This window comes from Salvelinus namaycush, chromosome 12, assembly GCF_016432855.1.
Source record: "Salvelinus namaycush isolate Seneca chromosome 12, SaNama_1.0, whole genome shotgun sequence".
NCBI classification, from domain to species: Eukaryota; Metazoa; Chordata; class Actinopteri; order Salmoniformes; family Salmonidae; genus Salvelinus; species Salvelinus namaycush.
This window is the reverse complement of record NC_052318.1, coordinates 32,908,007-32,933,327: the sequence shown is the minus strand read 5'-3', so window position 1 is coordinate 32,933,327 and position 25,321 is coordinate 32,908,007. Positions and strand designations below refer to the sequence as shown.

The 25,321-nt window shown below is 42.5% G+C and overlaps 2 protein-coding genes across 4 annotated transcripts; one reads left to right on the top strand and one right to left on the bottom strand.

Annotated features, from left to right (window-relative positions):
• Positions 1–799: 799 nt before the first annotated feature.
• On the top strand, positions 800–11,206 carry LOC120057119 (serrate RNA effector molecule homolog). 2 transcript variants are annotated; one of them, XM_039005546.1, is made up of 20 exons: positions 800–876; positions 1,533–1,672; positions 1,834–1,962; positions 2,041–2,187; positions 2,398–2,586; positions 5,112–5,281; positions 6,485–6,675; positions 6,845–6,976; positions 7,189–7,405; positions 7,512–7,687; positions 7,873–7,934; positions 8,085–8,163; positions 8,299–8,493; positions 8,591–8,761; positions 8,921–9,074; positions 9,192–9,385; positions 9,532–9,688; positions 9,929–10,018; positions 10,204–10,306; positions 10,942–11,206. In XM_039005546.1, exons 2-20 carry the CDS (start codon positions 1,551–1,553, stop codon positions 11,015–11,017), a joined length of 2,754 nt encoding a protein of 917 aa, XP_038861474.1. In that variant the 5' UTR covers positions 800–876; positions 1,533–1,550; the 3' UTR covers positions 11,018–11,206. The 2 variants fall into 2 exon arrangements, with proteins under 2 accessions (XP_038861474.1, XP_038861473.1); XM_039005545.1 differs by having other exon boundaries at positions 1,819–1,962.
• Positions 11,207–20,861: 9,655 nt separating this feature from the next.
• On the bottom strand, positions 20,862–24,819 carry mogat3b (monoacylglycerol O-acyltransferase 3b). Of its 2 annotated transcripts, none has more exons than XM_039005544.1 (8): positions 24,740–24,819; positions 23,607–23,697; positions 23,122–23,229; positions 22,884–22,954; positions 22,557–22,761; positions 22,166–22,340; positions 21,757–21,941; positions 20,862–21,393 (listed from the first exon to the last, which is right to left on the bottom strand). In XM_039005544.1, the coding sequence occupies exons 2-8, from the start codon at positions 23,686–23,688 to the stop codon at positions 21,239–21,241; spliced, it is 981 nt and encodes a 326-aa protein (XP_038861472.1). In that variant the 5' UTR covers positions 23,689–23,697; positions 24,740–24,819; the 3' UTR covers positions 20,862–21,238. The 2 variants fall into 2 exon arrangements, with proteins under 2 accessions (XP_038861472.1, XP_038861471.1); XM_039005543.1 differs by lacking the exon at positions 24,740–24,819 and adding an exon at positions 24,095–24,541.
• Between the last annotated feature and the right edge of the window lie 502 nt (positions 24,820–25,321).

Here is a 25,321-nt window from a genome sequence, read left to right as displayed (position 1 = left end):
CTGTTTTAGGGGACCCTTTGTTCCACTTAAAGCTGAAATAAACACTTGTACTGTACAAGGATGTATGGTCTAACGTGGATCAGTCTGTTGAACCCACTCCTGTCTGGTCGCACATCCTCTGGGACTTAATGGATCACCAGCATAATAAGTTCAGGAGCAAGACTAAGAGCCAAAAGAATGTGTCATACCATTGAATGACAAAGGTGAGTACTGGATTGTGTGCAGTAGCCAACTCTTCTATTGTTGTTGTCATGCCATGTGTGTCATGCCAATGATAGAGTTGGCTTCAGGACACAGTATGGGACCAAACAGGATCATGTAGCCTGGTGGTCCCAGCCCTGTGATCTGAGTCACACACACAGCACCTGTCAGGTGGAGGGTTTATCTTGGAAAATAATAAATGCTCACTAACAGGGATGTAAACAAATTTGTGCACACAATTTGAGAGAAATAAGCATTTGTGCTCATGTAAAATTTCGGGGATCTTTTATTTCAGCTCATGAAACATGTGGCCAACACTTTACATGTTGCGTTTTATTTTTGTTCAGTGTATATTTTTGAAAACTACCTCTATGATTCATATTTTTGTGCAATTATTAACTTCCCCTGAAATTCATATGCTGCCTTTGAAGCATTCAACCTGATATATGATATGTATAATTAAATGTATATAAGACCTTTGTGACGTTTGTAAAAGTTATTTTTATTGTATGTTTTATTGTTCCTTTTTTCTTAAACCCGTGTGTTTGGCTATATTCTTAACTAAATATGCAGTTTGAACGTGTAATCCAATTTCCGGGAAATGTGTTTCCTGTCTAACAGCGTCGCCATTAAGAGACCACGCAGGATTGCTAAAAGAACGTGATTTATTAACAGGTAATTTACCCCCTATAAAGTTTCATTTCATACTGTCACGACATGTATACTAAAGCTGATGTTATGTAAAGAAAGTAACAGCATATGTTTTGTAGCACGTAAAATACAACGGCCTAGTAAAAGTACCGACCTTGCTTTGTTTGCGTCTACCGCTACTAGCTAGCAACTTCCAACTAACGCGGCTAGTTAGATAGCTAGCTAAATAACAGTGCTGGGGACGCTAACTTTAGCTTGTTACTATGAACATGTTAACTAAGCTAGCAGTAAATTGGAAGTACCTAATTAAACTACAACTAGCTACCATGGAGAAAGAAGTAGCTAGCTTCACTAAACCTTCGAAAAACAGATATTCAAGCTAGTTAGTTAATGCGGCGCGAACACTAGCTAGTTAATGTTAGCTACATAAACAGCTAGCTAACTACTTGAAATGCCATGTAAGATGTTGGTTAACTAACTGGTCATGTGACTCCCAGTAGTATACCTCAATCAGGAGGCACATGCTTTGCTACACACATTTGGCTAAGGACAACGTAATGTTGGTGTTTAACAAATTATGATGATTATATTAGCTTGATTACTGTGGCCCGTTCGATTTCATTTGTTTGCTGCCATTAGCTACTTACCATTTTAATGTTTATTATGCTATTTGTCCACAGACCTACATTTTTAGGTTGATGGCGGACAGTGATGATGAATATGATCGCAGAAGGAGAGACAAGTTCCGTCGTGAGAGGAGCGACAACTATGACCGCTCCCGAGAGAGAGAGGAAAGGCGTAGGGATGACTGGAATGACAGGTGAGGAAGAGGGAATAGACTTGTATAAAACAAAAGAGAAATAATGGCACATTGGAAACAACTTTTGAAATTAGAGACAACAATTTCAATCCATGTCATACATGCATGGTGTTTCACATGTATCTTTTTGCTCTTTCCGTTTACTGGCGCCCATCTGCAAGGGAGTGGGACAGGGGCAGGGAGCGGCGTAGCCGGGGGGAGTATCGGGACTACGAGAGAGGTCGCAGGGAGAGGTTCTCCCCACCCAGGCACGACATGAGTCCCCAACAGAAACGCATGAGGAGAGATTGGTGAGAATCAAATTTATCTACACTACCCTACATTGCTGTCCACAATGTTTGAGTTAATCTTCCCTCTGTTTTGATCAGGGATGACCATGGAGGAGATCCCTACCATGGTGGGTATGACTTGGGCTACGGTGGTGGCGGAGGCCCCAGCTACGCCCCTCCACAGCCTTGGGGCCACCCTGACCTTCATCTCATGCAGCCTCACCATGGCATACCCATCCAGGCAAGGTGAGGAGGGTAGACTGTGCACAACCAACCTGTTCATGCAGACATGCTGTCTTTGTCATCTGTGGAAAGCAGATTACATTAAAATGGCACCATGTTTTTGACTGGAGCTGTGACTGTTCCACCCAATAGATTAGCTTGCCCTTAGTTAGTCAAAGTGTCTAAGTAACTGGTTATCTCACACTCTTTTTAACCCTGTCATTTGTCTACTAGGCTAGGAAACATCCATGATATGGATCTCGGCCTGCCACCTCCAGTGATGAAGAGCTTTAAGGAGTTCCTTCTGTCCCTTGATGACTCTGTGGATGAGACCGAGGCAGTCAAACGTTATAATGAGTACAAGATAGACTTCCGACGGCAGCAGATGCAGGACTTCTTCCTTGCGCACAAAGATGAAGAGTGGTACGATTATCATAGCCTTTGCTGCTCTATTATTAGTATTCATGATCAGTTTGCTGTGAATTAGGCTGGCAACACTGACAACCTTTCTATTCACAGAAATTGTCAGTCAAATGGATCTGGCGCTATCGGAGCTGTTCTTTAATAGCTTGGAAAAGACAGTATAGTTTGTGGAAGACGTTAGGCCTATATTTGACAGGCTGCGATATCAAGGCATACAAGACTTTTAATTGGTTATCTAACTAAAAAGGGTATTGTTGAATGGGTGTATTTAAAATATCCTGAACATAATTACATTTATTATATATAACGATTTTGATCTATTATTGAAAGTGTTAAGAAAATACTTGGTATTTTGGGCAGGCTTATCATGCATACCATGCCACCTTCAGATAAGAATAGTTGGTTAATGCTATGGGCGGTTACCATCATGAATAGAGAGGTCAGTAAATAGCCTAGCTAGTAAACAGTACAGGATAGATATTTGGCTCTTAACTGACTATCCAAATCAGATTCACTTGACACAGTTTTTAACAGAGTATGTTTGTTGGTTTTGCTTATCACACAAAACAAGTGTGTCCAGGGATTATGATACAATGTCAATGTTATTTTTTTTTCTTAACTTAACCAAACCTTCTTCCCTCCCACTCCTCCCCCCGCCCTTCACAACAAGGTTTTTGAAGATGAGAAAAACTGGAACTCCTCGCAGGAATCGTTGTTAGACAGCTAGGGTTTGCACTGCGCACAATGCAGTTGCTTTTAGACGTACAGTACCAGGGATACTAGCTAGACAGACAAATAAACCACCTGCGCGCATGGAAATATTTTCTTTTCTTTAGTATGTGATGCTTTTTTCCCCCATTTTTTTGTTTTTATATTTGGATCAAATCGAATCCCAAAACCGAAAATGAAATTGTGTGCGCACACAAACACAGTAGGGGGGTGAAGTGGAGCCCATTTTTACAGAAGAGACCCCTCTCAGTATATATGTGTTGTTATACTGGGAGAAAAAAAGGTAAATTTTGTCCACTCCATGGCAAATTTGCTCTTCTGAACTGTAAAATTCTAAACTGTGTTATGTTATTTTATTTGAATATCTGTGTCCCTTTTGCCTTTGAGTTATTTTTGGTGCGTTGACCTAAAGCATCCTGATATGTTTCACAAACGGCTATACTCACACATAAACATAACACCATGCAAACTTTGTGAAGAATCCACAGTAGGACACCAGAGCATTTCCAGGTGCAGAACAAAAGTGTTTCTTCATATGCCAGTCACTTGAGTGGACCTAGATACACTACATAACCAAAAGTATGTGGACACCTGCTTGTCGAACATCTCATTCCAAAATCATGGGCATTAATATGGAGTTGCTCCCCACATTGCTGCTGTAACAGCCTCCACTCTTCTCGGAAGGCTTTCCACTAGATGTTGGAACATTGCTGCGGGGGACTAGCTTTCATTCAGCCACGAGCATTAGTGAGGTCGGGCACTGATGCTGGGAGATTAGGCCCGGTTCGTAGTCTGCGTTCCAATTCATCCCAAATGTGTTCGATGGGGTTGAGGTCGGGGCTCTGCAGGCCAGTCAAGTTCTTCCACACCGATCTCAACAAACCAACCATTTCTGTATGGACTTCGGTTTGTGCACGGGGCCATTGTCATGCTGGAACAGGAAAGGGCCTTCCCCAAACTGTTGCCACGAAGTTGGAAGCACAGAATCGTCTAGAATGTCATTGTATACTGTAGCGTTTATAGGCTCGTAGGCTTGTGTGCAGCTGCTCGGCCATGGAAACCCAATTCATGAAGCTCCTGACAAACAGTTCTTGTGCTGACGTTGCTTCCAGAGGCAATTTGGAACTCTGTCGTGAGTATTGCAACCGAGAACAGATGGTTTTTACACGCTTCAGCACTCGGCGGTTCCGTTCTGTGAGCTTGTGTGGCCTACTACTTCATGGCTGAGCTGTTGTTGCTCATAGTTGTTTCCACTTCACAATAACAGCACTTACAGTTGACTGGGGCAGAAATGTGACAAATGGACTTGTTGGGAAGGTGGCATGCTATGATGGAGCCCCGTTGAAAGTCACTGAGCTCTTCAGTAAGGTTATACTACTGCCAATGTTTCTCTATGGAGATTGCATGGCTGTGTGCTCAATTTTATACACCTGTCAGCAACAGGTGTGGCTGAAATAGCCCAATCCACTAATTTGAAGTGGTGTCCACATACTTTTGAGTATATATTGTAGTTGCATTTAATTGATGGACATGCTGTGTTCCCCCCAAATAAGACATTGCAGGATACAGGAACGTTCAGAAAAAAGTTGTCCTCCAGTATTTTAATTTTGTTTTTTAAATTTGATTAGTGTTTGGGTATAGAATGCCAGTATATTAGTCCCAGTTAATTGCCGTAGGCCAGTTTATTTGGCCTGGCCATACATACAAGGGCATTCTCTAACATTCTGCTCTCCTCCCCTCCATCCCTGCTCCTGTCTCTCTCCCATGCTCTTTTGGGGACATTGTTGTGAACTCAGGTTCAGATCCAAATACCACCCGGATGAGGCGGGCCGGCGGAAGGCTGAGGCCAACAGTGGCTTGCAGAACCGGCTGAATGTCTACATATTCCTGATGGAGAACGGCTGGTTCGACACCGTCTCCCTGGACATGGAGAAGGCCCAGGCCATCATGAAGGTCTTGGATGCAGGTAGAGTAGTGGGTGTGGTTGGAGGTGGGCGGCAGTGGGAGACCTCTCTAATGGCTTCATTCAGCTCTCTTGCAGAGTATTTTGATGTCAACCTTAGTTTCGAGCAGTGTCAGGATGAGTGTTATTTGTTGGTTTAGTTACCTCAACAGGTTATATATCCTAACCCAGTGGTCACCAACCGTTTTCTGATTCAATATCACTTTCTGGGTCAAAATGCAAGCCGAATTCTACAATTCATAATTTTGTAACATGACTTAAAAAACGTACGCCTATGCAACATGAACCTATTAAAAACAGTTCTGTAGCAATGAGGGTTGTTCAATATTTTTCTCAGACCATTTTGAAATGATATTTAAAAATGTAAGGTATATAATCACACTGGTAATATATAATTTGTTGTATTACTTGAGGCACAGCTTAGTGAGCATAATTTGCTTTTTAAAATTTTACTGAACTGATGGCCTGTGTCTAAGGCTTCCTCTCACAGTCCCTCCTCTGAGACTGACCAAAAGGACACACATTATTCCAGCTAATGGCAACTCGAGTCGCACTACATTATTTCTGCCCCATGCACCAATTCATGTTACTCCTATGACCAGAGAAAGTTTAATATTTCTTAATATTGAAGACAAGCGAGCCTTATTTTTATCAGCTTATCTATACAATTTGCTACTTATGCATTGCAACTGCAGTGTTGATTGTAGCGTAAGTGGATGTAGGGAGAAGCACATTTAATGACTTATAAGTGTTGAATAACTTAAATGTGAACTTCCTCGTAAAAACAGCAGGTCTTTGCTGTATTCATTGACACTCTCTTTAGTCATGGTTTTAATCTCACAGTATCAACTTTGCTGTGTGTTTGAGGCTTCTTTTTACAGTCTTTACATAAGGAAGCTCAGATCAGTGTCTGCAGTTATCTTGATTTGCTCTCCGGGGCTGCCGGGTAGGCACAGTTTTACTTTCAGACACATGAAATGGTTCAAACTGGGAACACTTCACTATGCCAGCGCTAGGGCAGCTAGTGCACCTACTGCCAACAGCATGAAATGAATAAGACAAAAATAGATATGCAAGGCTTTATCATTGGGTTTTTTACAGAAAAGTTTGCTGAACGACTATGAATGCCTTGGAGATCGACCAGTCGATCACGATCGACCGGTTGGTGACCAGTGTCCTTACCCCTGTCCTCCCTCTGTCATTCAGCGGTGATAAAGATGGAGGGAGGGACAGATCATGACCTGCGTATATTGGAGCTGCCGTCTGAGGAGGAAGAGGAGAGGGAGAGAGCTGACAGGGCGGCAGCTGTTGGTCCTGGAACTGAACCCCCCAAAAAAGAGGAGCCCAAGGATAAGAATCAGGACAATGACCGCAAACCCCCAGCCGACAAAGAGAATGTATGCTGTCTTGTCGTAACCACTTTTTCTTTGCCCTGCTCTATTCTTCCCCCTCGAGAACAGGAAGTCATCAAATTTTATTGGTCACATACTCATATTTAGCAGATGTTATTGCGGATGTAGTGAAATGCTTGTCATCTAGTCATTGATGTAGCAAACTCTGCCACAGGGGGAGAGTGATGCCTGCAGCACGGAGAAGGGTGCAAACGGTGGTGGTGAAGCAGCAGCAGAAGAGAGTGAGGGAGAAGAGAAAGGAGAAAAAGAGGTGAAAAGCAAAGAAGTTGTGCCTGAGCCTAAGAAGGTTAGTGTTTAGCATCCATGTGTCTTAGTCCGTCTTTCTGTCTTTTAGAATGAATGTGCTGCTCTTAATGGGCCAAATCCTAACTTGCATCGATGACAGTGGGAAATTTGCACTAAAACAGTACTCAAGTTAGGATTTTGGCTAATTGATTTGAATCAGTGATGTATCTATTGACCTTTACCACCACCTATTTTCCTTCCCATGTGTGTTAGCTGAGTAAGAAGAGGAAGCGGAAGCACAGTGGAGACAGTGAAGATGAGGCCAGTGCCTCTGAGAGTGACTCCGATTCAGACTCCAACTCCCATCATTCCTCTGATAAAAATGCAGAGAAGGAGGATGAGGGTGAGGAAAAGGAGGAAGGGGAGGACAAGGATGATGAGGAAAAGGAGGAGGGGGAGGACAAGGATGAAGAGGAAGAAGAGGGTGAAGGTGAGTGATGAAGGGACTGCGTTGGGGTCACTGTTTTCACAAATTCTAGTATTCAAATATATTTTTGGTAAGGTAATGACTTCTCTGCTCCACTCAAATTGTGTAGCTGACGGAAAGAAAAGCAAAGAGGAGAAACCAAAGGAAAGGGCGAGAGAAAGGGAGAAACAAGAGGAGAAGAAACCCAAGGAGGACCAGCCCCTGAGACCCAGGCCTCTCCACAGGACCTGCTCTTTATTCATGAGGAGCATCGCCCCCACAATCTCCAAGGCCGAGATCATAGCTGTGAGTTCAAGCAATTTGCCTGTACAAACATACTGAACACTTGTATGGACTGTCAGAATGACACTCTACTCTGAAGTTACATTGATACAAGGGACTCTCAGATACAGCTGTTACCCACACACACACACACAATGACTGGAGGCATCCAGGAGGAAGAACTAACCTGTTGTTTTTGCCTCCCCCAGCTATGTCGGAGATATCCTGGGTTCATGCGAGTGTGCTTGTCTGATCCCCAACCGGAGCGCAGGTTAGTTCCACTTCCACGTGACCACATCCACAGCTGGACCCTGTCTGCTGCTCCTTGCTGCTAATGGACTATAGTGGACTGTTGAAAATGTAACGTCTGTCATTCGCCTCATGTATGTATACCTCTTACCACCTCCATTCAATGTGTCAGGTTCTTCCGACGCTGCTGGGTGACGTTTGACCGCAGTGTCAACATCAAGGAGACCTGCTGGAACCTCCAGAACATCAGAGTAAGTTTAACAACCTTTCAAGACTACAACATTAGGCAGTACTGGAACCTGATGATGAGCAAGATATGGCACTTGAGTCACACGGCTGGTTAGTGAGTTTTCTGACCCTGTATGTGTCCTCTCAACTGTGTGTAGCTGCGTGACTGTGAGCTGGCTCCGGGGGTGAACAGAGACCTAGCCCGGAGGGTCCGCAACATCAACGGCATCACTCAGCACAAACAGGTGCTGCGCAATGACATCAAACTGTCAGCCAAACTCATCCACTCTCTGGACGACAGAGGCAGGCTGTGGAGCCAAAAGGCCCGGGGAGATAATGTGTCTGCTGTGGAGGTACAAGACACTGAAAGCAATTTGGCATCTTTGCAGTATGTATCATGAATTTATCAGTTTCTTGGATGTTTAATCCCGTATTGTGTGGTTGTATCAGATGGCGGCTCAGAACCCCATCCTGAAGAACATCACTGATTACTTGATAGAGGAGGTGAGCGCTGAGGAGGAGGAGCTATTGGGCAGTGTGGGCGGAGCTGATGCAGAGGATGGCAGCAAGGAGGGGAACCCAGCTGAGATCACTGTGGAGAGGGATGACACGCTGGTCAAGGTCCATCCATCTGCCTTGGCACACACTGATACACAGCAGCTTTACATTATTTTTCTATTTTTATTTATTTTACTGTTTGGGTTTTGTCTGACGCTAAAGTAGTCAAATGAAAAGGAAAAAGTACATTATCTTGACTTGATTTCCTTCATCTCTTCCCAGGTGTTGGACCGTCTTCTCTTCTACCTGCGTATTGTCCATTCCATTGACTACTACAACAACTGCGAGTACCCCAGCGAGGATGAGATGCCCAACCGCTGTGGCATGATCCATGTGCGTGGGCCCATCCCTCCCAACCGCATCACACACGGGGAAGGTGAGCAGGACACTACTGTAATATTCAACACTGGCTAGGCACACATTTGAGATGGCTGCATCATACACTGACACACTATTGACTGACTGTCTCCCCCTCCCCCTGTCATGCACTCAGTGTTGGAGTGGCAGAAGACATTTGAGGAGAGGCTGAGCCCCCTATTCAGTGTGAAGGAGAAGCTATCAGAGGAGGAGGCAGGCAAGATGGGCCGAAAGGACCCGGAGCATGAGGTGGAGAAGTTTGTGTCGGCAAACACCCAGGAGCTGGGCAAGGACAAGTGGCTCTGCCCCCTCAGTGGCAAGAAGTTCAAGGTGTGTGTCTGTTAGGATGGAAGTAAATTGTCAAACAGAAATATTGTATATCCAAAGAGCATTAAGCATGTACTGGTCTGTATCTCCCTTGCCACGGTGTGGTGCAGATTAAAATGTGAATTAATTTGTTCCCTCTGCCTGGCCAGGGCCCAGAGTTTGTGCGCAAGCACATCCTGAACAAACACGGGGACAAAATTGATGAGGTGAAAAAGGAGGTGGTGTTTTTCAACAACTTCCTCATGGATGCCAAGCGACCTTCCCTCCCGGAGATGAAGCCACCTCCTCCGCCTGGCCCAGGACAGGGTGAGGGACACGTTGCACATAGAAATAGAATGAATAGCGCTGACACGATTCCCTGTTGTCGCTGACGATCATATTTGTTCTACACCATACATTTTGTATTCGAACGTTCTGTAATGTTACATCTTCCTGAACAGGCCCCCGGGGAGCAAATTTTTCTAGAATAGTTTAGGTGTAGCTGTATCATTGAATCTTAGTGTGTATTTTTCCACTGACCCTGTCTCTATCCATCTCTCTCTGTAGGAGTTCTTTCTCCAGGCATGCCCTTCCCTCCCCAGGGCCTCATGGGCTTCGGTCCCGGCCAGCCTCGTCCTCCTGTCATGGGTTACGGAGGTGAGCCTCTGCCTCGGCTCCTATCATATTATCAATCACATTGATTTATTAAGCCCTTTTTACTTCACCACTTATCCTGAGAATTTAACACATTACGTTTACCACAACTATGTAATTAATTTGGTTGCAGCTCTCAGGTATTCTGTTCTGACATGACACACATACTGTACCTTTCTCTTCCCAAGGTGGACCTCCTTACCCACCAAACCAGTATGGGGGCGGTCGGGGTAACTATGACAACTTCCGTGGACAGGGTGGTGGCTACCCTGGTAAACCCCGCAACAACAGGTGAGACCATGGTCAGTTAGGGACGAATACCGCACCAATAGCTTCGGCCAACTGCATACCACGCTGCATCCCACTGCTGGCTTACCTCTGAAGCTAAGCAGGGTTGGTTTTGGTCGGTCCCAGGATGGGAGACCAGATGCTGCTGGAAGTGGTGTTGGAGGGCCAGTAGGAGGTACTTTTCCCTCTGGTCTAAAAAAACATCTGAATTCCCAATGGCGGTGATTGGGGAAATTGCCCTGTGTAGGGTGCCGTCTTTCGGATGAGACGTTAAACGGGTGTCCTGACTCTGGTCACTAAAGATCCCATGGTACTTATCGTAAGAGTAGGGGTGTTAACCCCGGTGTCCTGGCTAAATTTCCAATCTGGCCCACATACAATCATAGCCACATAATCATCTCCAGCTTCCAATTGGCTCATTCATCCCCCCTCTCCCCTGTAGCTATTCCCCAGGTTGTTGCTGTAAATGAGAATGTGTTTTTAGTCAACTTGCCTGGTAAATTAAGAGGTTAAATAAAAAAGCTTTCCTTTTCTGCTAATGACTGACTTGTGTTTAGAAACCTCTGTTAATTTTTCTCTCACTCTTTCCTATTTCTATGCTGTGCCTCTTCGCTCTGCATCCTGGCTGTTTCCTTCAGAATGTCTCGGGGAGATCCACGCAACATCATTGAATACCGTGACCTGGATGCACCTGATGACATGGACTTCTTCTAGACTATCCATTTAATTATTTTAATCTCTTTTGTTTCTAATCATTGTAATTTCCCCTTCTCATCCCCTTATGTTAAGTGATGAATTAGCCTCCTATTTTTTTGTTCAGTGTCTGCAGAGCAAATGCTCAGTACAATTGTAACCAACTTGAATTTAAAAAATGTATAACCTCAATAAAAACGAATTTGATGACATTGGCATTTTTTTTATATATATCAGCAAAAAAAGAAACGTCCTCTTACTGTCAAATGCGTTTATTTTCAGCAAACTTAACATGTGTAAATATTTGTATGAACATAAGATTCAACAACTGAGACATAAACTGAACAAGTTCCACAGACGTGACTAACAGAAATGGAAGAATGTTTCCCTGAACAAAGGGGGGGGGTCAAAAGTAACAGTCAGTATCTGGTGTGGCCACCAGCTGCATTAAATACTGCAGTGCATCTCCTCATGGACTGCACCAGATTTGCCAGTTCTTGCTGTGAGATGTTACCCCACTCTTCCACCAAGGCACCTGCAAGTTCCTGGACATTTCTGGGGGGCATGGCCCTAGCCCTCACCCTCCGATCCAACAGGTTCCAGACGTGCTCAATGGGATTGAGATCCGGTCTCTTCGCTGGCCATGGCAGAACACTGACATTCCTGTCTTGCAGGAAATCACGCACAGAACGAGAAGTATGGCTGGTGGCATTGTCATGCTGGAGGGTCATGTCAGGAAGGTTACCACATGAGGGAGGAGGATGTCTTCCCTGTAACGCAGGCAATCTCAACGCTGTGCAATGACAACAAGCTCAGTCCGATGATGCTGTGACACACCGCCCCAGACCATGACGGACCCTCCACCTCCAAATCGATCCCGCTCCAGAGTACAGGCCTAGGTGTAACGCTCATTCCTTCGACCATAAACGCAAATCCGACCATCACCCCTGGTGAGACAAAACCGTGACTCGTCAGTGAAGAGCACTTTTTGCCAGTCAGGTCCAGCGACGGTGGGTTTGTGCCCATAGGCAACGTGGTTGCCGGTGATGTCTGGTGAGGACCTGCCTTACAACAGGCCTACACGCCCCTAGTCCAGCCTATTGCGGACAGTCTGAGCACTGATGGAGGGATTGTGCGTTCCTGGTGTAACTCGGGCAGTTGTTGTTGCCATCCTGTACCTGTCCCGCAGGTGTGATGTTCGGATGTACCGATCCTGTGCAGGTGGTGTTACATGTGGTCTGCCACTGCGAGGACGATCGGCTGTCTGTCCTGTCTCCCTGTAACGCTGTCTTAGGCGTCTCACAGTACGGACATTGCAATTTATTGCCCTGGCCACATCTGCAGTCCTCATGCCTCCTTGCAGCATGCCTAAGGCACGTTCACGCAGATGAGCAGGGACCCTGGGCATCTTTCTTTTGGTGTTTTTCAGAGTCAGTAGAAAGGCCTCTTTAGTGTCCTAAGTTTTCATAACTGTGACCTTAATTGCCTACTGTCTGTAAGCTGTTAGTGTCTTAACAACCGTTCCACAGGTGCCTGTTCATTAATTGTTTATGGTTCATTGAACAAGCATGGGAAACAGTGTTTAAACCCTTTACAATGAAGATCTGTGAAGTTATTTGGATTTTTACGAATTATCTTTGAAAGACAGGGTCATGAAAAAGGGCTGATTATATTTTTGCTGAGTTTATATATATACACTGCTCAAAAAAATAAAGGGAACACTTAAACAACACAATGTAACTCCAAGTCAATCACACTTCTGTGAAATCAAACTGTCCACTTAGGAAGCAACACTGATTGACATTAAATGTCACATGCTGTTGTGCAAATGGAATAGACAAAAGGTGTTAATGGCAGGGGGGGGGGGGGGGCTATGTATAAAAATGGTTATAATTCCTACACGGTTCATACAATAATTTTGACAAAACCCTTAAATTAAAGATGAAAGTCTATACTTAAAGCATATCTTGATTGTTTCCTTTCAAATCCATTGTGGCGGCGTACAGAGCTAAAATGATGCAAATTGTGTCATTGTCCAAATACTTATGGACTTGACTGTATATATATAATATGATTTTGTAATATCTTGTGTACCCTTGGTAATGTTTTATTAATATACAGTATATAACTACTAGAGAGACAGCGCTGCACTTGAACTTGGTTTATGCCATGACTGCCATGCAATACCCTACCTCGCGTATGCGGAAACTACATCACAGACTTCTACTGTTTTCTTCTTGAACATAATGTTTTATTGCAACATTGCAATCGAAAATGCGTTATTATTGTCCAATAAAATGTTCCTCACTCCCACCCTGAAAATGATTACGGGTGGGATTTTTAGGGGTGGGTGGAGAAGAAAATAGCAATGGAGAAGGAATGTCCATTTTTGTTCATAAACGTTTCAATTATTTGTAAGAGAGGACCTCGCACTTACATCTGATAACAGTGATGCTGAATCTCTTCTCATAGAAATTCCCTCCTGTTGTTTTTGGGGTGTTAAAAAAGAGGTAATTGGATGCATCTATCGACCACCCAATTCTGACATTGGTAATTTTATTGATATCCTTGCATCAACCTTGGATTTTATTAATAATGAAGATAAAATGTGTTTTCTATTGGGTGATTACAACATAAACTTATTTAAAAGTGAGAACCACTCACTGACATCTGACTTTTTAAATACTTTATACTCCAGCTATCTGTATCCCCTCATCTATAAACCCACAAGAGTGATCAATTCATCTGCCACCCTTATTGATATTTTTACAAATTATTTTAATAATGTGGCTAACTTTATACTGACATTTCTGACCAAAACTAATTGTGAGGGCTTCAAGATTTTAATGGATAATATTTCATGGGAAAATGTGTATAATCAGGCTGATGTAGAGTCTGCTTACCAGACTTCTCACATCTTTCAACTCTGTATTTCACCACTGCTCTCCCTAAGTTAAATCACGTAAGAAAGCAGCAGTTGGGTTCTGTAAACCTTGGTATGCAACCGGTCGCAAAAACATCCTCAGTTAAAAACAAAGTTGTATAAAAAGTTTCTCACAAATGTCCTCTCCCCTGATTTCTGCAAATTACAGAAAGTATAAGAACAAATTGAATCACCTACTTAAAATATCCCCAAAAATATAGATTTACTAACATATTCCAAGAATCATAAATAATATAACATCAACTTGGAAAATTATCAATCAACTGTTGAATAAGAAAAAGGCATCTACAATTATCCCATCTCAATTTATTGTTGAAAATAAGACCTATAGTGATCCTGATGATAAATTGCTAAGATGGTGTCGACAGACACGGCAGCTCTGCTTCTAGCTCCTAAGCAATTTTGCAGTATTTAGTTTTTTTGTGTGTTATTTCTTACATTATTACCCAGAAGTTTTTTCTACTGCACTGTTGGAGCTAGGAACACAAGCATTTCGCTACACCAGGCAATAACATCTGCTAAATATGTGTATGTGACCAATACATTTATTTGATGTTATTTCATGTGAATTTAATAACTTTTTTTGTGAATGGGTTCCTCTATGTCAAAGAAAATAGAGAAAACTGATGGAAATCCCTTGGATTACATTAAGGGACATTTCCCTTCTCTGCTTCAGTTTGATCCTCCTGATGTAATAACGGAGGTAATAGGTAACTTCAAGATATCAGCAGCAGGTCAAGGTGAGATTGGTGCCTCTGGTGAAATCAGTGTCTTCATCGATTACTGAGCTTCTAACGTACAGTACCAGTAAAAAATTTGGACACAGTTACTCATTCAAGGGTTTTTCTTTATTTTTACTATTTTCTACATTGTAGAATAAATGTGAAGACTTCAAAACTATGAAATAACACATATGGAATCATGTAGTAACCAAAAAGTGTTAAATAAAATAAAAAATATATTTTATTTGAGGTTCTTCAAAGTAGCCTCCCATTGCCTTGATGACAACTTTGCACACTCTTGGCATTTTCTCAACCAGCTTCATGACGAATGCTTTTCCAGCGGTCTTGAAGAAGTTGCCACACATGCTGAACACTTGTTGGCTGCTTTTCCTTCACTCTGCGGTCCAACTCATCCCAAACATCTCAATTGGGTTGAGGTCGGGTGATTGTGGAGGCCAGGTCATCTGATGCAGCACTCCATCACTCTTCTTCTTGGTCAAATAGCCCTTACACAGCCTGGAGGTGTGTTTTGGGTCATTGTCCTGTTGGAAAACAAATGATAGTCCCACTAAGCACAAACCAGATGGGATGGCGTATCGCTGCAGAATGCAGCGGTAGCCATGCTGGTTAAGTGTGCCTTGAATTCTAAATAAATTACTGACAGTGTCACCAGCAAAGCACCATCACACCTCCTCCTCCACGACTCATGGTGGGCACCACACATACAGAGATCATCCGGACATCAATCCCTACTGCTTAAACACACGGATAACTCTCAAACAGCATTCTGCTTTTCCCCCTATTGCAAGGTTTTAAACAAAACAAACATGATAACTTTCTCCATATTGGAAGGCATTGTTTTCATCTTAGTATCCCTTCAAAAGTTACTCTATATTTATTTCACATTTCTGTTGGATATTCACTTTCTGCTTCAATATTTATTAAATGTTTATTATTTTAAGATGCATATGTAATGCTTTGGAGGCATCAACATATAATAACTGGGTTGCACTGTCTATCAGTCCCCTGTAGATGGCATGCTCTGTCCATAATAAGTCTCTACCTAGCACGTTAAACGGTTGAGTAGGAGAATACAGAAAATCATTGGTTCTATTTTCTATTTAACAGGGTATGGGCTTATTTCAAAATGTATTACCAGGGTGGAGGAAATCTCATAAGCGTGTATAGTTTTATTGGTTAGGGATACATCAAGTCCCGTACAATGCTTTAACCTCATCTTTATCATATGATCCATAAAGGGACCACTCTGAACAGAATAAAGTATATTATTATTATTATTTATATTGTTACTTCATCAGATCTCTAGTAACCCATTATACAAATATTATGTTACTTTATCTCTAGTAACCCATAATACATTTGTGCTACATCACAAATTCCTCCTCTACACTAGTGTTCTATTTAACAGCATATTCAGAAATATATTCAGCATATTCTCCTTTCATATGTCCATACAGAATCCCTTTATAACGTTATAGGGCTTCTCCTGTCTGTGCTCACTACCTGTAGATCGATGGGCAGTGGTGAACAGAACACCATGATAACGTTATAGATCTGAAAACTCAGCTCACACAGAATCAGTAATCCTCTTTCCCACTGGAGCTAGTCCCCTGACAGCTCTCATTCACTCTGTACAGTCATCTTAATATCCACATTTCAATCAGCTTATTATCCAAATTTCAATCAGCTTAACATCCAAATTTCAATCAATCATCTTATTATCCAAATTCCAATCAGCTTAACACCCAAATTTCAATCAATCATCTTATTATCCAAATTCCAATCAGCTTAACACCCAAATTTCAATCAATCAGCTTATTATCCAAATTCCAATCAGCTTAACACCCAAATTTCAATCAATCAGCTTATTATCCAAATTTCAATCAGCTTAACACATCCTTTCCTCACTTACACAACCATACACAACTTTCACATCCACATTCACTTAGTACAATTCCCAAACACACTCTGTAATCTCCCTTATTACCCCATGAGCATCTTCAACGATTCTCTGTCGTTATCTCCTATGCATCATATGTATCTTCACTATACATATGAAATAGCACAGAGTGCACCTTATGCTATTCTCTACCAGTGGCTGCAGACCACGTGCACATTTCTCTTATAAATGCCTACAGACAGCTGTCAGCGGAGCGTGGTACCGTTACTTGCCCTCGCTCTAGTCTTCTCTCTAAGATTAGCTCTAGCCTTCTTCCACGTCATATGTATCTTCTGCAGTTCCTCTATAGTCTCTACAGTCGCCATAGTCTCTACAGTATCCATGGTCCCTGAGCATCTATAGTCCCTGAGTATCCATAGTCCCTATAGCTATAGCATCTATGGTCCCTACAGCATCTATAGTCCCTCAGCATCTACAGTCCCTGTGCTATGGTCTCTATAGGTTCTATAGTCTTGCCACTTCCCATACATGTAAATAACACCTGGTATTCAAAAACACCTTGTGTTATCTTGTAGGTTAGTGGTACCATCCTTCTACATCTTTATGTTTAGTTTCATTGGTTTTATAATTTAAATGTAATTTCTATACACACTCCTTTAAATTGACTTACTGAAATCAGTTGCCATCCCTCAATTGTTTGCAGATGATGTGTCTCCTCCTGCGCAGCTCACAGTAAGAGTCTGATCTGGGCGGTTTCTTGTCCTCTTTTGGTCAGATGGGAATTTCCCTCACGCTTCATAAAATGCGCCACCGGTTTTTCCTCGCAGACCCCACCTGGAAAACTCTGCAGGCAGCATCAATTATGTCGTTCATGATGCCAAATTGTCGTGGAAATTCACTACCATGTCGTGGAAATTACCACCAGAGACACTTAAAGTCAATCTTAAATGAATCATCCTTTATTATCAGCACGCTGGAGAGGTTCCAACCAACTCAAAGCACCATAGTACACTTGTCAATCAGGAGCTCTGCTGGGGCAGTCCCAGCAGTTGTCTTAAATAGGGATATACACAGACAAGTTATATTTCCATGATTTAGCATAATTAATTAATCATTACCATTTTGTTTCATTCATGTGACTGACCAATACTGGCTCATAACATGTGATAGACCAATACCTCACGAGGCTTCTTCTCTCTAAGCTGAGATCTTGAAACAGATATCTTTCATCCTCAAAACAAAGGCCTTCACGTACTGTCAAAATGCAGCTACTGACAGTGAGGATTTGTTCAGTCAGTCACTTGCATGAACACAGAAAAGTTATTAGAAAAGCTTTGTGCTTTTAAAAAATTCCAGTACAATTCAAAATACATTTTCAAGACTGGCCACCTCTAATTACCTGGCACAATCTGCACCTTTGTTTAAGAAATTCAATATGTTGTCTATTTACAACATTAATGTCCAATTATGCACTTCTATCTACAAATATTTATACAGCCCAGACAGTTTACTTAAACCCTTCAATGGTTTCTTCCAGGTTAATTCTGAAATCCACCTATATAACACAAGACCTCACATTGCCAGGTCGCTGTCAGATTTGGAGGTACCATACCTTCGAATTCTTATCTTCACATTGCCAAAACATCATCATCCTTCAATAACTTCAAGCAAAGACTTGGGGTCAGCCTGATGAACCAAACTACTCTGTAATCTCCTCCATATGGTGTCAATACACTCACCCAAATATATAAAAACAAAAACATATATATTTTTTTCATGATTACAATTAATTTATACATTTATAATTAGTACGTTTTGTTATCTGTTTTAACAAACCTTTTTTATTTTTGTACTTATGTATTGTATATTGTTTATTTTGATGTGACGTTTTCATATAACCCCCTGGGGTTTCAACCAGACATGCACACTGTTTATTTTGTTGTTTTAATTGGTTTTTATCTCTATTGTCGTCTATCACTTAGTTTTCCTTGTTGCAAATAACTAAAATAATATTCAAAAAATAAGTATGTGTTTATACAAGTACCGCCCCCATAGGACCAAATACCTAACTTCTTACTACTTTAATACACATAAGTGGATTTGTCCCAATACCTTTGCTCCCCTAAAATGGGGGGACTATGTACCAAAAGTGCTGTAATTTCTATACGGTTCACCCAATATGGATGAAGATAATTAAAGTTGATTTCAAATCCAAACTTTTGGAGTATAGTCAAAAGAAGACAAAATGCTTCAACCAATCACGTCAATGCGGAGCTATACGGAGCCCGCCCCATTGTTACAACATTTGAGAGGTGCGTGGAGCTTGATTTGGCCTCTGCATGCTTCCGGAGGCTCCACAATTGCGTCACAACCTCCAAACGAAGCCTCCGACCACATTTACGGATCAAGCATAACTTGGCTTTTAACCAGACAGCTAGACACTTGGAAAATGACAATTGGTGATCCTCATTCCAGCCTAAACCAGCTGACCAAGAGGCTCCCCCAGTTTGAGGACAGCCATGAGTCTAAAGCAAACATAATCAGATCAGAGATACCTAATACACAAGTTTTGCAATGACTGATCTGTCCATTCCTGGCTCACTCCACTTATGTCCTCAGGCAAGAAGAGGAAGACACGAGGAGATCATTTCAAATTGAGATTTCAGAAAAAAAAGAAGAGGTGAGGTCCATAAGTATGGCCCAGCTTTCCTCCCCTCTCTTTAATCATCTGCTCCTTCTCTTCACAATCCTTCTGTTTCCTTTCATCTCCAGCTGCTCGCTATAGGAACTGATTCGGAATGAGGGACCCGACTGCCTGTGCCGAGCCCTCCAAACTGCCCCAGCGTCACTTTTGTGCCATGTGTGGCTTCCGGTCTCCCTACACCTGCAATTCCTGTGGGGCGCGCTACTGCTGTGTCCGCTGCCTGGGCACGCAACATGAAACCAGGTACACCACTGGCACTGCAGAGGGTGTACCTGGTCTCTTCTCTTTTGGTTGAATGTTGTTAGTGTTGTGATGGGTAGAACGTGTGAGAGTTTCTCCACTCATAATTTAGCAATGACTCCCTCTCTCCCTCCTTTCACAGGTGTCTGATATTTATGTCTCTAACTTTCTCCCTCATCATTATTCACGATTCATTCAGGACTACCCATAATCATGGTAGCATCCACATTCATGTAGAAGTGTATGCACAGTATTTCCTTATAAATCCTAAATCACACAATCAATCTCTGTTTGTTATGAAATGGAGTGTATCTTAAAGGCGTCATCATGCTTCCCAGCCGAAACTGTTCAGTAGAGTTCGTGCATTAATTAAGACAACATTTTGTGACGTTTTTGTTCGTTATGGACTTCGGTGAGGGTTTTTTCGGCTGTTCGGGAACACAAATGTTTTTCTGGAGGCGAGCCGAAGTTCGGAGCTGAAGTCTACGCCCCTTCGTCGGTGATTGGTCAACAGTAGGGATTCTTTAATGACGTCTATGTTGTCATTTAATGAGACGACTCATTTTCATGCAATTTTTTTCATTAACTAAGATGTTTGGTGCATTCTTTTTCAGATGTAAAATTCTTCAGTTATCTTAGATTAATTCGGACTATTTTGAGAAAGTGTATACTGGCTACGGCGTCTCAAAATGGACAAACAGTACTATTGACACTTTTTTCTCATTTTTCAAACAATGGAGTATGCGAGCACACTCGTTCGGTTCGGCTAGGTGCCACCCAAACTGAAGCATAATGACGCCTTTAGAGGGCACCATGCTGTCAGGCTTATGGAGGTTAAACTCCACCTTGGGTGACTCAACTCCTGCAGGGCATTCCACTCGTCCATTCATCTCCATGGCAACCTGTACCACCACCACCACCTCCTCCACCTCTAATGGTCTGTGATGGATAGGAGGGATATATAATACACACATTACAACTACAAAAAATATAATTATCTACCTGTTGCACTGTGCCTCTTGCCAGTATCAATCAATATTATTACCCCCAAAAGTTGTTGAGTTGTGGTGTGTGCGTGTTGTACTTAACAGCTTTTGGGGGTAATAACATTGAGATGTGGGATGTTGGACGAGTGGAAGGCGTCGGTATGCTTCAGTTCGGCTGGTTGGCTAGCCAAAGTTCTAGCCAGTATACACTTTCTCAAAATAGTCAGAATTCATCTAAGATGACTCAAGAAATGTCATTAATTTTGACGTTTTTGCCGAGGAGATCTTAGTTACGCATTTTACATTTAAAGATGTTTGGTGCAGTATTTCTCAATGAAAAAATGTGCATGAAAATGAGTCGCCTCTTGCTGAATGACAACAAAGAATTTACTGAAGAATCCTACTGTTGAATACCGACTTCGGCTTGCCTCAAGAAAAAATGTTGTGTACCTGAACTGAAAAAACCCTTACCAAAGTGGTTAAATTACTGGTACATTAAAGCACATGCACTGTTCCCTTACAGTAAATACAGTCAAAAGTTATTAGCCAGGCAGCTTAGTGGATCCAGGGATCAATGATTGGGACATCGCTGGATCCTGAGTTGGAATATGTTCATTCAAGTAGTCTCACTGTGGAGATCGGTTGGCTACAGTATCTGACAGAAAGACACCATGACAAATCACATCATTCACATAGTCCTTGTGGGAGCAGTCTAAATGATTGGCCTATATGATGCGCAGCTCATGGCTGTCTGAGAGTCCACAGCTGGCCTTGTGTCCATGGAAAAGCTTGGCCAGGGCCTCCATGTAGAGGCCATGGTAGTGATCCACTTCCTCCTGAGTGGGGGAAGGCCGCTTTGGCACTGGGATAGGACTACCCACTGGAGAGGAATACACAAAAATGGGTGGAGCAGAGTGAGATACTTAACACTATGTTGCTGTGCATACAAAGAAAGAGAGCATTTGTTCAAAGCTACACAAGCTGCGTTCTATAATCAGAGTCACTCGAAGCGGTTTTCTAATCTAGTGAATTACTAAAGTAACTTTAAAACTCACTAAAAGTTACTAAAACACTTCTGAAGCCACTACTTTTGCAAACTACTGTGTAACAGAAAAAAGCTATACCTCAGTAACCGATTGCAACTCTGGAAGACATTGTAGATCATAAGACAACGCTGTGCATTTTCAAAATGACAAGTTAATCAGTAAATTAAGCAAGGCATTTCATTGACATAGTCACTGACCGACAGTGGTGACAGGGCAGTGGTAAGGCATCCAGAACCAGCATTCACCCACGAACAGACAGGGGGCAAAGCCCATGAGCTTCTTAAAGAGTTGCTGCAACCTCCAGCCCAAACTGTCCTCTGTGAAGATCACCTGGCGGAAGATATTGTTCTCCCCATACGAGTAGACAGGCACCAGGTCAGCTCTGAGGAACAACGAGAGATGAGAACTGACCCACTGGGTTGTTATCTAATAAATGTACAACAAAGTAATTCTTAAACACAGCCAAAAGCAGTTAGCCAGTCAGTTCAGTGGATCAATGATGTAGCTATGTGATGTATGGTTGTATTTTTTTTATAACTACAACACTGCTTTCTTGTGCATTCGTGGCCTCTCACTACTGGTCCATCCATAAGATAGATAACTCACCCAAACTCCAGGGCCACCCGGACGAAGCCTTTCCTCTGCTTCATATACACAGTATTGACCCCAGGCAGACTCAGCAGAGACTCAGCAGCGCCCCCTATCACAATCACTACCGCATTGCCTTTCCCACTTTTAGATAGAAGGTGCTCTAGACTTGGCTTGCTGACTGGATAACAACCTGATGAGAGGAATAACAGACAGAGAGACAGACAGAGAGTAATTTATTGAACAGAGGCGAGTAGAAGGATATTGTGTTACATTAAGGGGGGAATTAATGGTGATTGATTGGCAACAACACAACATCCCTTTTCCTCACAGAAAACATTTACATCTCCTTACAATATCCACTACTACAGCTTCCAGAGAGCTAAACTTCCCTGGAAGCCATATATACCTGTGGCCATGGCATATTCCCTGTAGAGGGGGACCTTGAAGATGCCACTTAGTATGCAGAGGCAGGAGCGCACCCCAGGGAAGAGGTCCATAAAGCCACAGGCCTCAGTGCTGAAAGAGGTAAAGGCTCCCATACTCATGACCCCATGAGGATGACACCCTAAGATGTAGTTCTTGTTTGGATTCAACTCCGCTGTCTTCACCAACTGAACAAAGGCAGGGAGAGAGATACAGATTGGGGGAAAGAAGCAGGGTGTTTAAAATGATTAAGATAAAAAACAAAACAATAATTCCGGTCAATTTACAAAGCTTGTCATCATCAACATACCTTCATTGGGAAGTAGTCCCTTACGTGTTTCCACATTTTCCAGTTTCTCACAAATGCAGTTCTCCTGCCCCCTGGTGGTGACAGAGCAGAACTTTCACACAAGCAAATTAAGTTGCACACATTCGGGAATTCCATTTTTTGTTTACTTGAGAGTTAAAAGAGATCTTAGAAGAGATTAGTATCACTTGAAAAATGCACAACATTGAAGAATTCAGGGCAACATTCAGTATGCCAGTACCTCTTTCAGGTGTGTGCCAGTCCTTCAACTGCCATATGAAGTAGAGAGTAGGCAGTGGCCACAGAGAGGTAAACATAAGGTACACCATCAACCCAATACAAGCCAGACCTGAGGAATAGGGAATGGTGAGCGGGTCCACAGGGAGGGATGCAAAATATGACACATACATTTTGCTCAATGCCAGTCAGCATAAGGGCTCCCGAGTGGCACAGTGGCCTAAGGCACTGCATCTAAGCGCTAGAGATGTCACTACAGACCCAGGCTGTATCACATCCGGCTGTGATTGGGAGTCCCATAGGGCGGTGAACAATTGGCCCAGCATTGTCTGGGTTAGGGTTTGGCCGGTGTAGGCAGTCATTGTAAATAAGAATTTGTTCTTAACTGACTTGCCTAGTTAAATAAAGGTTAAAAACATTTAATTAAAAAGCATGTTTCCCCCTCACACAAATGTACAAGCACAGATACATGCAAATATGGGGTCTCACCTAATAAGAGGAAGGTCAGTATCCATTGCAGTACACTGATATTCTCTAGGAAATCCTTCAATTTAGTCTTTTTCTGCTTCATCCCTTCAACCTAAAGAGCAAAAAGAGATCCAGTTCAATATGATCAGGCATTCCCATCTCTGTCAGCAATTTGTGTGTTTCAAATGAGATCGTCTTGGGGACGTGTAGGTCTTTAGGCTAGGCTACTACACTTGTTGGAGACTTGAGATGACAAAGTGGTAGTCTACATCACTAATCTAAATTCAACTTTACTTGTGACTTTAGCATTGGCGATAGCCCTAATGTCTGTGCATCAATATATCATTATGTCTAGCCTACGGAATATCAATCAAAAGATCAGGGCAATGTGTTAAATGTAAAATCGATAATCCACCAAAAAGTTTACTTGACAATCTAGACAAACTAGAATGCATTTTGGCAAACTGGTTAAATTACATTTAATCGGAAAAGGATTTGATTCTTGTTACCTTTCCTGTCATTTCCCCTAAATTGTTCACAGAGCAACTGTCCGGAGTAGCCTAGCAGACCTAACGTTATACCCTGCATGGACGTAGGCTACTTCGATTGACTGTCCGGAGTAGCCTAGTAGACCTAACGTTATACCCTGCATGGACGTAGGTTACTTCGATCGACTGTCCGGAGTAGCCTAGTAGACCTAACGTTATACCCTGCATGGACGTAGCCTACTTCGACCACAGTTCAAGTTGCATATATGGCAAATAACGATTCACTTCCACCCCCCAACACTTTGACACACTAACGAGCTATTGTTAGTGTGTCTAATATGTTGAACCATTGACAGTAGAACAAGTTAATATATTAACAATACTATTATCTTTAATAGTAACTCAAGATCATCTATCTACTAGAACAAATCTCGGAGCGGAAGAGTATGTCCCTCGGTGAGTTTCCGGATCAACAGTCAAACCGCAGATAGAACAATGAGAGATATTTCACTGAATGTATAAATATGAAGCATCCGCTTGGCGTTTCCACTCATTAATAAATATGGTAGTGATGACGTTAGATTGATTTTGTCCAACATTCTGCAGAATTTTCCCAAACACTATAATCTGTTACGAGCAGAGCGAACAAAGTTTTTTAGACTTTACCTTTTGTCAAAGATTTTAAAAATTGCGTTGTTTAGAAGGAGTGCAAAGGCGAATTGGGTTATTGCACCCGCACACTTAACGGAAATGTGCAAATGTCTGTTAGAACGCGCCAATACGACCTCGCTAGCTTGTGCTTGGCTCTGCCCACCTCCTTGCTTGTTCTGCCCACTATGACTCATTTGTTCCCAATAGAAACGACGGGCTGTGGTCTATCTTGGTTTAGCTATAAAAAGTATTTGGTCAAACGATAGATCGCAGCCTGGCTTCTTCTTCTTCTTCTTCTTCTTCTGTGTGGTTTAACTGCGTTTGGCGTTCAATATGTTGCATTACCGCCCCCAATTGGACAATAGTATAATTCCATTATACTTTGTGATACAAAATGGCATAAAAGGAAAATAAAAAAACACCCAACTAACCCTAACCCTACCCCTTTCCACTACTTTGACCCTATCTGCTCCTGCACCATGCCAATGGGCTGGGAGGACAGAACACCACCACTCAACACACCCTGTATCTCATACACTCAAGTACATCTCTGCAGCTGCCACCACAACATCTATTTTCTGTGATTTACGTTCCATT

What these genes read in the sequence shown, in the direction of transcription:
- LOC120057119 (XM_039005545.1), top strand. Translation starts at nt 1,551, where the DNA reads ATGGCGGACAGTGATGATGAATATGATCGCAGAAGGAGAGACAAGTTC. An exon ending in CCCCAGCCGACAAAGAGAAT is followed by an intron (nt 6,676 to 6,844) that starts GTATGCTGTCTT and finishes ACTCTGCCACAG; the next exon opens with GGGGAGAGTGATGCCTGCAG. An exon ending in CCAAGGCCGAGATCATAGCT is followed by an intron (nt 7,688 to 7,872) that starts GTGAGTTCAAGC and finishes TGCCTCCCCCAG; the next exon opens with CTATGTCGGAGATATCCTGG.
- mogat3b (XM_039005543.1), bottom strand. An exon ending in CGGGTGGCCCTGGAGTTTGG is followed by an intron (nt 21,942 to 22,165) that starts GTGAGTTATCTA and finishes GTTGTTCCTCAG; the next exon opens with AGCTGACCTGGTGCCTGTCT. An exon ending in CTGCCCTGTCACCACTGTCG is followed by an intron (nt 21,394 to 21,756) that starts GTCAGTGACTAT and finishes ATTCCTCTCCAG; the next exon opens with TGGGTAGTCCTATCCCAGTG.